Here is a 12,895-nt window from a genome sequence, read left to right as displayed (position 1 = left end):
TGCCTGTGTGACACTGTAGTCTCTCTAGCATGTCTTGTGATCCTGTCGTCTCTCTAGAGTGTCTGTGTGATGCTGCGGTCCCTAGCTAGAATGACTATGTGACGCTGTGGTCTCTCTAGAATGCCTACGTGAACTCAGGAATTCACATTCCTAGGCTCAGTGCAGGCTGAGCACCAAAGTGTGATCTCATCAAGCTAAATAACCCCCTTCTCTCAATTTCTCTTCCTGTAAGGAGGAAAATGCCACTTTCCACCCACAAAGCTCTCTAGAGGACCAAGAAGACAATTCTGTGAAGGACGTCCACCAGGAGAGAGGAGATACAAGACAGCTTTCTAGAGCTGTCCTCCTAAGTCCCCACGCCAATCAGTGCATAAGTAATGTCGCCAACTTCAAAATCAAGGAAATATGTTTGCGTCAGATAATGGCTTCAATTCCAACACATGGTATATTCCCATAAGTTTGGATCTCCGTAGGAAGAATAAATAACACATGCTTCCTTGAATGTCCTGGATGAAAACCACACATCCTTCCAAATCCTGTGGAAAAACATCTCTGGGCCCCTCCTTCCCTTAGAATCAGACCCTTCAAAATCTTGTGGTATTTCCCCAAATACCATAATTTTGAGTTGTGACATCTGGTTTCCAGCTCTCTCAGGCTGGGGTTTCTTGTTAAAGGGACATCGGAATCTCGACATCGTGAGCTGCCACCCTGACCTTGTGCAGGAGCCTCACTGCCCCACTTCCTGGCATCCGTGCACTCTAGATGGTTCTAGCACTTCCCCCAGACAAGGAAGCTACATTTTTTTCTAGGATGTCCCTTTTTAGAAGCCTTTGTCTCTTCCAGAAGGTATGTCAGACACGATGGGACTCCCCCACTCTCCCTTGCCTCAAACATCACGGAACATCTAGACATCAGCGAAGAGTCCCACTGGAAGAAGGCCCCTGAATCTTCAAGAAGCTCCAAGAGGGGAGTTAGATTGTCTGGAAATTCCCTGAAGTTCTTCCTGCTCCACCCACTTGAGCCCAGGATTTGAGAACCAAGCCCGCGAGCCGTGGCATGCTGGGCACGGCTTTCTGTTTCGAAGCTCGGGGCTGCGCCGGGGACAGAGGATGTGGTCCATGGGAAGGGGAAGTGCCACTGCTCCAAGGAGCCAGGCATGGCTTGCTCAGGCCTGGCTCCTCAGGCAGCAGGAGGTGGGCAGGACTGTGCAGTGGGTAAGAGCACAGGCTGTGATATCAGATGGGCGGGTGTTGGACTCCCAGCTCTGGCCAAGTGACCTCTGGCAAACCCCTTTCCTCCCAAGCACTGGCATCCTCACAGGTATAACAGGATACGGATGGTGGGCAAATGCCGCGGCCACATCCCACATGGGGAGAGACGCTTCATCAACAACAGCCATGAACACTGTCCGGCCTGTTCATCAGGGCCCAGCAGACCCATCACACAGACACATGGGAAAAGCACGGGGAATATTTCATTTCATGAGCACAGGTAAGTGCTTAAGCTGGTAGTGGAGGAGAAAGCCCAAAGGCTACTGAGGCGGCATCACAGTGACCGTCAAGAACAGGCCAGAGGCCGGGTGCAGTGGCTCACGCCTGTAATCTCAGCACTTTGGGAGGCCCAGGCAGGCAGACGGCTGGAGGTTGGGAGTTCGAGACCAGCCTGACCAACACGGAGAAACCCCGTCTTTACTAAAAATACAAAATTAGCCGGGAATGGTGGCGCATGCCTGTAATCCCAGCTACTCGGGAGGCTGAGGCAGGAGAATTACTTGAACCCAGGAGACAGAGGTTGCAGTGAGCTGAGATCACGCCACTGCACTCCAGCCTGGGCAACAGGAGCAAAACTCGGTCTCAAAACAAACAAACAAAAAACAACAAAAAAAACAAGAACAGGGAGGAAAGCAGCAGGGAGGGAGGATGGGAGAGGCAGCGAAGACTCCCACATTGGCAGGTGCAATCCATTCTGCACAGAGCTCCGCGGCCTAGTCAGAGTGCATGAGAGGCTGAAAGGGCCACTGCAAATAAAAACTACACAAAGCATGAATTGTGGTGATGTTGGAGGTGAGTAAAAAGATGCAAATACGAATTGGGGGAAATGGTCAGAAAATCTCACCTTCTGAAAAGAAAACTGGCAAAAAGCAATCAAATTAGCCACCTGTAATGCCTGCTATGTTGACCCTGCCAGTTTTTTTTGGGGGAGGGGTGTATATTCAACAGTATGGACAGCTAGTATACAGTACACAAAGCGACTGCACAGTGTATGAAGATTCAATCACAGATCAATCACAGCCAGCAGACTACTCATTAGGCAAAAATTAATGAAACCAAATCAATGAAACCATCAAATTTTAAAGCCATTTTATGGTGAATATTGACAACAGAAAATGAAATTAATACTGCCTTAAAAAAAACCCAAACAAAAAGACCCCCAAAATTGCATATGGTAAAAAATCAAATCACAGAAAACATTTTCTTAGTAGAAATAATAGTTCTATAAAAAAATTCATAACGGCAGCTTTCATAATACTGACCAGTGAAAAACCTTAGTTATAAATTGTATGCAGAGAAGAAATGACTCCAATAAAAAGAATTTTAGTGAAATTACAATGTAAATGAAAACAATTGGAAATAACTTGTGCGACAGAGAAAATTATGGTCTTAAATTGACTTTTCAATTTCAATAGTTTTTTTCCTCAGAAAGCATCTTCTCCAACAAAAATCCATTAGTGTCGTTAAAATTCCAATTAAAATGTTTCTACTCTTAAACACAGAATTAAGGTATCTTTGATGCAGGAAAAGCCCAGCAAATCAAATCAGTGGGTCAAAACTTCCTGTGGTTGTGGAAGTCTTCCCAGGAGATGCTCTGTCTAGGATGGGGTGGGACTGTGTCCCTGACAAGTCCAGGCTTTCCCAGGGTCAGGAAGTTCTGTGCTGTGCTTTCTAGAAATCTCCTCGAGAGACCCTTTCAAGGATTAATTTAGGAAATAACAAAAGATAAGCTTTACTCTTAGTAAGGTGATTGGTTCTACGTACTACAAGAAAGTTTATTGGATGATGACCGAAGATAGGGGAGAAGGAGGGGGAGGGAGTAGAGGAGGAATGAGAGAAGGAACATGCACATACGCGCACGTGCACGCACACATGGGTGCATCCACTCTGCCTGGGGAAGTGGCATTCTACCTCGTCAGCAACACGTACAGAGTGGAGGTAATCAGTCTTCAGATTCTGCCACAACGCACGTGAATTTTTAAAAGCCCACCAGCTTCCTTTGATCTGGTTCCACCCTTACCAAGCAAAGTCCATCATGTATATGGTATCTGGGTTACTGTGGCTTGGAGGAGGCGCTTCCTAAATCACTAGCCTTGCTTTGGGAGCCAAAGCTCACATTTCAGCTCCTCACTCACTCTCCGCATTGACTTCCTTAGTCTCAGCATCGGGTCAGAACTGTGGAACGGGTGGGAAGAGATGAAACCTGTGGAATGTGAAATACTTTCCCCTATTTTGATCACTGGAAAGGTCTATCCCTAATAGAAATTGAACACTTTGATCCTGTGATTTCTAGTACAGTATTTGTCTTTTTTTTCTAACCCCAAATCAGTTGCTTAGGATCAGATCATCCTTGGGTGAACTGTAAAAACTGAGTTTCTGAAACTGAAGTTTCCAACAAGCCTCCAGTGACCCCAGCTTCCCTGGCCCCCTGCTGCTACTCTTTGATGTCTTTTTAGCTGCAACCTAAGTCATTGGGAACATTCTTTCAGAAGAAAGAAGTGTAAGGCATTTCAAGAGCCTTGAAACAGACTCTGAAGCCCAGAGCCCTCCTCCTCCCCACCTACTCCTCTCAGAAGTTTGAAGACAGGGGAAAGCTGTTTAAATCCTTGGCAAATCTTCAATAAATTACTCAGATGGCTGATTCCAAGGGGCCATTATGGGCTTCTATAAGGAAGAGATCTACAACGGATAATTAGAATGAATAACCCTAACAATAAAAAGTTTCCAAATCTAATTGTTCATTTTTCTTTCTTTAGCCAGATAGCACAACCTAAATGTGTTAAGATTTCATTGAAACAACCTTATCTTCCAAAGCCAAGTAGTATATGGGAGGACTCCTTATGAAGAGTTAGATCAGTGATGGAAACGAGCCCAGCTTGCAGGTGCCTGCACCCCTTCCTCAGCCTGGAGGAGGTACAGCCAAGCTGGCAGGCAGCAGTCCCAAAGACATTGTACCAGCTCTGCCATTTATTCCTGTCACACTTCAGGTAGCTTTTTACCAGAATGTACATTTGTAGAATGTGGAGAGAAAACTGAGTGGGAAAAGAGAAGAATTAGACAAAACAAAAAACGATCCTTTACTACACATCTACAATGCGCCAGGCACTTTTCCTATAATTGTTAATCCTGACAAGCACCTCAAAGATCCATGCCATTACTCCTATTTCACAGATAAGAACACAGAGGGATAGAGTTTAGAAAACTGCTCCGCTCGCCTAAGTCACGCAGCTAGAGAAAGGGTGAGCCAGGATTCAAACCCATGTCTGAGGCCCTCCAAAGCCCTCTCCTTCCTCTTCTCCTTCTGCTTCTTCCACCCCATCTTTTTCCTCTCTCCCTTCCCACCCTCCTCCTCTGTTTTTTTTTGTTTTTGTTTTTTTTTTTTTTTTTTTTTTTTTTTAGAGGGAGTCTCCTCTGTCGCCCAGGCTGGTGTGCAGTGGCGTGATCTCGGCTGCAAGCTCTGCCTCCCGGGTTCATGCCATTCTCCTGCCTCAGCCTCCAGAGTAGCTGGGACTACAAGCGTGTGCCACCACGCCCAGCTAATTTTTTTTTTTGTATTTTTAGTAGAGATGGGGTTTCACTGTGTTAGCCAGGATGATCTTGATCTCCTGACCTCGTGATCCGCCTGTCTCGGCCTCCCAAAGTGCTGGGATTATAGGCGTGAGCCACTGCGCCTGGCCTCCTCCTCCTTTTTTTTACATCTTTATAGAGGTATAATTTATGTACCACAGCAGTCACCATAGAAAGAGTGCAATTCAGTGACTTGTAGTGAATTTATTGCATTGTGCAACCATCACCACGACCTAATTTTAGACCATGTTCATAATCCCAACAAGCTCCCTCATGTCATGTGCAGTTAACCTGCACTCCTACCCTCCCAGCCCCAGGAAATCACTAATCTCCTTTCTGTCTGTAAAGATTTGTGCTTTCTTGGACATTTTATACAAATGGAATCACACAGTACATAGTTTTTTGTATCTGGCTTCTTTCCCTTAGCAAATGTCTTTAATGTCCATGTTGTAGCCTGTATCAATACTTTTCTTCCCTTTTATTGCTTCATGGAATCCAATTGTATGGATATACCACATATAGATCATCAATTCATCCTCTGATGGACATCTGGGTTGTTAGGTTTCATGCAGCTATGAATATTCATATACAAGTCTTTGTGTGGACCTATCTAGGAGTGGAATTGCTGGGTCATATAGCAATGGTGTTTAGCTTTTGGAGAATTTTGAGAAACTGCTTTCCAAAGTGGATGTACCATTTTACATTCCCACCAGTAATGTACAAGGGTTCCAGTTTCTCCACATCATCACCAGCATTTGTCATTGTCAGTCTTTTTGATTAGTGACATCCTAGAGGGTGTGAAGTGGCATCTCACTGTTTTTTTTTTTTTTTGGTTGTTGTTGTTGTTGTTGTTGTTTGACACAGAGTTTTGCTCTGTTGCCCAGGCTGGAGTGCAGTGGCACGATCTTGGCTCACTGCAACCCTCTGCCTCCTGGGTTCAAGTGATTCTCCTGCGTCAGCCTCCCCAGTAGCTGGGACTACAGGCTCGCACCACCACACCCGGCCAATTTTTTTTATTTTTAGTAGAGATGGGGTTTCACCATGTTGGCCAGGCTGGTCTCAAACTCCTGACCTCAAGTGATCCTCCCACCTTGACCTCCCAAAGTGCTGGGATTACAGGCATCAGCCACCGTGCCCTGCCTCATCCACTTTGTAAGAAAGGCAGAAAGCCTGTTCCTAATCGTGCTGATTTTGCAGATGCACCTGCACTAACCTGGAGATGGGGATCACTGCAGGAAACTGCATCACCCCCAGTATGGGAGCTGGGCCCTTGCACTGAGAAGAGGATTTTCAAGTTACCTGCTCACGTATTGTGGGCAAAAACCACACAGTTTTGAAGGAAACTAGGTTTGACTTCCCTCTCTCTCCCCAATGATGTGAGGAGCTGGAAAGAACAAGGTCTGAAATCTGGAAACTGGGAAACCTGGGTTCTAGGCTCCAGTTCTGCCACTTTCACCCATTTAAGCCCCTCTTGGGGGCTTCGTTTCCTCATTTGTAAAACGGGTGTAATAATAGTTTTCCTTACAAGGTGGCTTAGATGTGGAAAAAAATGCAGTGATAGCCATGGATGGACCTGACAAATGATTAAAGTGCTATGAAATGTGAGCCTTAAAATTATCCACTAGCATGCCCTGTCTTGGAATCCCATGATGCAGGTGCTAAGAAAGAGATTGTCTGCCCACTGCTGCTTCTCCCTCCCCCTCCTTCCTACCTCAGGACACAAGACAGCTGCAGTCTAGCAGATGACATCACACACTCCACACACTCCCATTTTACTGCTTGCTTTCCAGGCAGCGGGGATGAAGGATGAAGGCAGATGTGGAGAGAAGGACAAAGCTGTGCTTCAGTACTTGGGGAATGATAGGACCAGAATAGGCACTTTTTAGCAAGATCCACAGCTCTATCTTCTTACACTGTAGGCAGGGAGCTCCCTCCAGCTTTAATGGAGGCTGCAAAGGAAAGTCCATAGAATAGGAGGAATCCTTGAAGAGAATTATCTCTGCCAAGTGATTTTTCAGGCCTAAACATTATGTTCACACCGAGTCATCACAGCTCCTCTGCCATGCTTGTGAAATTTACCAAAGCACCACAGCAAAGCTACACATTCACAATCACAAACTTCAGAGCAAGAAAGAGCTCTCTTTTTAATTAAAAACAACTGTAAAAGTTTGTTGTGTAAGGGATTAGGATCTGTTTTAATATCTTCAAAATGGGTTGTAATAACTTTAGTATAGGTTTTACTATCTAAGGAAAAATGAAGCTATTCATCTCAATACATATCACAGATACATGTTTATTATATCTAAATAAAGGAAATTCTCAATCCTGGGCTGGATAAACAAGAAAGCTGCCTACGATGTAACTTTCCTAGATTTATATCATGGAAACTGGTCATGCTCCAAGGATTGCAAAAGGGAATAAGTGCAGCAACCTACAACTATAGATCTTTCAGGGTGGAGGCTGCTTAGTAGAGTGGAATCAAACACTTGGGTTTCAAAGAAACATCAGAAGCAGAGCTCACACTGATGCTTCGCTCACGTGGGCCAGCAGTCCTGCCTCCAGGATACCTGTCCCTCCAGCCTTACATCCCACCTCTTCTTCAGTTCATCCTGCCCATCCAGCGAGCTAAGGAATGCTGACTTCTGGCCTCCTTCCTTCCCAGCGCTCAGCCCCTCCTGCACAGCCCTCAGCCTGCCTTCCCCACTGTAGCTGGGCCCAGGCGGGAAGTGACTAGAGGCCATGGGCAGACTTTCAGTGTTACCTATTTGCCTTTCCAGATCGGCGGCTTCATCAGGCGTGGCTCGTGGGAGGACTCCAGGGTCGCTGAAGCTGGTGCGGAGCAGGGTCCCCATCACAAAGAAGAACAGGATGCCAGCGACTGCAGGGATGGCAGGGGTAATTTTCACCGCCAGGTAGGGACAGCTGCCGACAGGTTGGACAGGCCGGGGAGAAGGGGAAAAGAAAGGAAATACAACGTTAGGAATCAACAGTAAGCAGCCTTTATCTTCTAAGAAACCAAAAGCTTATTTGGAGGAGAGAAATTGATTTCCATTAAAAATTCATCTACGTGAAAGATTTACGTTTGGGGAGGTCTGCAGTTCTGTCTTACAGACAACTGAACCCCAACTCCCCAGCACGACAGCCCAAGCCCTCTGCTCTTACAGGAAGATGCTGGCAGAAGCATGAAAATAGTCCTGCTTGTATAATCAGTCTAAGACGCACAGAGCTTGTATAAATAGACACGTGTCCTCTGTGCTGTAAACACGGTTCAGGAGTCTATGAGATCCCCCCGCCCACCCCTGGGATTGCATAATAGAAGAAGACACCAATTTAGAATGATCTTCATGAGAGCCGGCCTTTCCCACTTGGGTCAAACGACTCAGGAACTTTCAGCCAGCACCAAACGCTGAGGACTGTACACACACTTTCAAAGGGCAAGAAACCAATTTTCCATGTTTTGGAGGTAATCTATTCCAAAGTGAATGAGCTATGGAAATGGACTTGCAGGCAAGTTTCTGAAGACAATTTAAGGGATTTCAGCAGCTGGAATAGAATCATCTTGTGCTTTTCCAGAGGGCATCTGAGCTACCAACGGACAAACGTGGCCCAACTCTTAACCTCTTCACTGCTGTCAGTCTGACATGCTGACGTGAAGCAGAGGTTGTGATGAGTCAGGGAGAGGTGCCATTGGGACAGACTAAACTCTACACGAGGCCAGCCTAGGAACCAGTGTCTGACATTTGGTCTCAGATCCAGGTATTCTGGAGCCAAAGCAGTTCTTATCATGGCCCCTTGATGCAGTCAGATGCCTGGACCTAAGTGAAGGATGGGATCTGCAGTGACCACAGTCAGTCCACTGTCGCCACATTAAATAACATCATGGGCATTGGGGAACATGACGCAGAATCGTGGAATTAGGACATCTAGCGTGGAAAACAATGCTAGACTGCCCACCTCATCAGAAGATTATCTTCCATGTTCTCAAGACAAAACAGAGATGGGGAGCTGGAGAAGAAAGGATTGGGAAGCTCAGCTCTGCTCAAGACTAGGAAGGAGACAGAGCTCTTGGTCTTGGAAGCCCTGGGAACCAGCACCCCACTGCTGTGCAGGTCTCTGATGGATGGCAAAGGGATGCTGGCACGAGTCTGGGACTTGAGAGCCACAAGCCGTGATCCCCTTTGCTGAGACAAGTGATAGAGCATTAGTGCACCAGCCTTCAAGAGACCTGCAGACCTAGACACAGCTTCCTGGAGCGATTGCTGATGTTGACAATGTGGGCCACGCAAGTTTCCTGGCATGAGGAGATGTACAGAGAAGTATGTAGGAATAAAGTGCCACGATGAATGCAGCTTACTCCCAAATAGCTCAAAAAGATATTGTCTAAACGAGCAAATGGGATCAAGTATTAGCAAGAGGTGAATCTGGGTAAAGGGTGAATGGATGTTCTTTGTACTACTCTTATTCTTGCTACTTTTCTGTAAGTTTGAAATTACTTCCAAATAAAATGTTAAAAAAAGAAACACAGTCTACATTGAAGGCATGAAATTACCCTGGTATGAAATTTTATATATATATATATATATATATAAAATATGTATATATTATATATACATATATATGTATATATATGCTATATATATTATATGTATATATTATATATACATATATGCTATATATATAAACCCTGAATACATATAATTTTAGTCTAAAATAATCTACTTTAGGGGGCATTTTTTGTTACAAAATGGTTAGGGAAAAGAGCAACTGTGTAGAAGAGAATTTTCCAAAAAAAACTTAAATTCACAATTCAACATAGTTTGAACAATGGCAGTGAGTAAAACAAGCCCACGTTTTCCCCCTTTTTCAAGATTAATGAATCTGAAGATGATGTTGGCACAGCAAAGCCAGCTTCAGCGAGGGCACAGCTGGACAACGTGAACCAGACAGACCTGGTTAGGAGAGAGTGTTCCACTTCAGGTATTGACAGCTGTGATTTAATGCTATGGAGCTTCTCCAAGGATGGCTACTTATGAATGGCCAGAACCCTCCTGTGAGGGTGACTTAGTAGATCTTAGGCTTTGGTGTGCTTCTTTTATCCTTTTTGGGTCTGAGAGGCAGCTTGGTGGACCGCAAAGTCCAAATGCTCAAAGTTGCAAAGGCTGCCTCTTGCTCTTAGAGCAAGTTCCAGCATGCCTTGCCCTCCACCGTTCCCTGTCCCAAGTGCACTCTCCGCGGGGCTAGGATCTTCCACAGCTACCCCACTTCCCCAAGCTGATGCCTCTGCAGCCTCTCATCACTTCCACCCCCTAACCAGGATGTCCCCTGCCACATTCTCACTGCAGAGACAATACACTGTAGATTGGTATTTGCACTTGAGCACACACTGATTTATTCAGAGCCATCCCAGGAAAGGAGGAAAAGGCAAAGTCCAGGTGACGCAGGGAGGCCTACTGCCTGCCAGGGTTCTCTCACTGCGTAGCGGGCTGTTGCACTTGGACAAATCAGGGCATGGATCCAAAATGCATCTGTCTGTGTTTCCCTGGGAACCTGCTCCTGCTCCTGTCCCCGCAGGAAATCTCAGGTGGGTCTAGTGACTTCCCTGATCATAATATGAAGGTAACAGGAAGTCCTTGTTGCTTTAAGTGGCAAACAGTGTCATTTAAGTAAATGAAAGAGTAATGATCCCAGTGAATAATGGTAACTTCTACCTTGATATGAAGTTAAGCCCCCTCCACTACCCCAGCTTGCCAGCTGCAGTTTCTGGCCCCTCCATGGTAGAGAAGAAAGCAGGTGGAGTAGAGAGGGAGGCAGGAAAGAGTCTACAGGAAGAGCTCTGTTACAAGGCGACTGCATGCTCTGGGTCTATGAGATGGTTAAACCGGCTCTACCTAGACTCGCATTGGTGAGTGCTTTGGACACCCCGGGGGAACCTAGGTGCATGGCCCACCTGCATTTGTCTTCCTCCTTCCCTCTTCTTAAATAGAAATGGCCAGCCTTCCTCCCACTCAGGGCCTTCCTTCCACACTGTTTTGCCTTCCAGTCCCTCCTCTCAGAAGCCCTCTCTCTTTTCTCTCTCTGGGGGACAGCTGGAACAGTGATCTCTGTTTGTTTACTTATTTATTTATTATCTTTCTTGAGACAGGGTCTCACTCTGCTGCCCAGGCTGGAGAGCAGTGGTATGATCACGGCTCACTGCAGCTTTGAACTCCTGGGGCTCAAGAGATTCTCCCAGCTCAGCCTCCTGAGTGGTTGGAACTACAGGCCCTCACCACCATGCCTGGCCAATTTTTTGTGTGTTTTGTAGAAACAGGGTCTGACTTTGTTGCCCAGGCTGGTCTCAAACTCCTGGGCTCAAGTGATCCTCCTGCCTCAGCCTCCCAAAGTGCTGGGATTACAGGAATGAGCCACCGCGCCCAGCCTAGAACAGTGACCTCATCGCTGCCTACCACGATCCCCTCCTTCAATCTCTCCCAACCACCACCGCCAGCTCCAATCACATGTGTCTCTGCTCAAAAGCCTTCCATGCTTCCGCCATTCCTACCAAATGAAGCTCGAGCTCCTTATCTGGTGTCCAAGTCCCCCACAGTCACCTTCTCTCCTTCTCTCTCACTGCTGCTTCCTGAATCCCAGCAATGGCCACACCTAACATTTGGGCGTCTCAGGCAGGCATGGGCTTTCACTCACTGCTGGGGCTGCCTGTCCAGCCCACGTGTCTGGAACACCCACACCTCTCATTCAGCATGTTGATGCTCCCCAACTTTCCAGTTCCAGCTCAATACCCCTTCCTGAAAAGCCTCGGTAGAGTTTCTGGGCTCACCCCCTAAGCAGAAGGGATTGCTTCTTTCTCTGAAAGAAAAACCATGTTTTTCTTTGCTCCTCTCCTTGGACATGTGGCTATTTGTGGACATGCTCCACGCACTTCACTAGATTAAAAGTCCTGGAGGGTGAGATTGTGTCCCCTGTTCCTCTTTGTGTCCTTTGTAGCACCTAGCAGGATGCCTCGCATGATGGAAAATGCAACAAAGTTTGATAAATATTTGTTGAGTAGCTGAATGAATAGAATCCATTTAGTGAATTTTACTGTAACACCTGAAAGAGGAGGAGAGTCAAGTCACCCATACCCTCAGCAACCACAGACCTGGTCTAGAACTTCTCTACTCTTGTCAGCTTGCTAGGTCCTGTAACTTCCTTCAGACAGATGCTAAGGCCCAGTTCCTTCTGCGAGGCTCCCTCAGCTGAGAGGAGAGGATATTCCTCAGCTCGCTGAGCCGAGTGTGCCTCACGTTCACCTTCTGTGGGCATTTGCTGGAACCTCTAAGACCATGGGCTAACGTTCTAGTAGATGAAGCACCATATGTTGGTACAACTCTGTACAACGCTAGGTGCTCTGTGACAGTCCCATTCCACCAGCCTCTGTGTGTGACAGAGGACAGTGCTGAGTTTGTCCTAGAAATCCTCAACAACTCTCTTTTTATAAAAGCAGCAGAATTCCCCACCCTAAACAAACAATGAGGTCAGGGCTACTGAGACACCTTCAAAATGCTGCTTAGAAAAAGCAGAGAGCATCTGTAGTCCTTTTGGTAAAGACAAGGCAATAAGCAGACCCTGCCCACGACTGTGAATGTTGACCTCCTGAAGGAGGTGAGACTAATGGGACATCTCAGTTGACCCACACACTGGCACGGCTTCACAGCTGAAGGAAGCGCTGTGCACAGTATGGCAAATTCTTAGTCCGAGCTCAGATGACTTGAAAATGGCTCCTTCATATTTCTGAGCAACTGTGGATGGGAACTCCAATGCTGACTGCCATCTGTGTTGAGGAAGACTCCATCCCCGAGGGCCTGGATTTGATACAAGATGAGGAGGCAGCTGCCAAAGATATAAACACCAAATGGAATCCTATTTCTGTCTCAAGAATTGTGACCTACATACAACTCAGGGCAGTGTAGCAAACAGGCTACAGGCATCTTAGTCTTCATAAAGAAGAACTAGAAAGTGACAGGGGGAAAAAATAAGAATTTGAAAGCATACATCTTCATAACATAGAAGAAATTAGC

General features: G+C 46.3%; 1 protein-coding gene across 5 annotated transcripts in view; it reads right to left on the bottom strand.

Moving 5' to 3' along the window:
- ZDHHC14 (zinc finger DHHC-type palmitoyltransferase 14) overlaps positions 1 to 12,895 on the bottom strand; it is a 310,422-nt gene that overhangs the window by 125,119 nt on the left and 172,408 nt on the right. For all 5 annotated transcript variants that reach the window (XM_063632845.1, XM_063632844.1, XM_063632837.1 and 2 more), the window contains exon 2: positions 7,600 to 7,760. In XM_063632845.1, coding sequence (XP_063488915.1) covers positions 7,600 to 7,760 — 161 coding nt within the window. The remainder of the gene's footprint in view (positions 1 to 7,599; positions 7,761 to 12,895) is intronic.

Source organism: Symphalangus syndactylus, chromosome 2 (assembly GCF_028878055.3).
Source record: "Symphalangus syndactylus isolate Jambi chromosome 2, NHGRI_mSymSyn1-v2.1_pri, whole genome shotgun sequence".
Taxonomy (NCBI): domain Eukaryota; kingdom Metazoa; phylum Chordata; class Mammalia; order Primates; family Hylobatidae; genus Symphalangus; species Symphalangus syndactylus.
The sequence above is the reverse complement of the archived record's forward strand: the minus strand, read 5'-3'. Positions and strand labels throughout refer to the sequence as shown.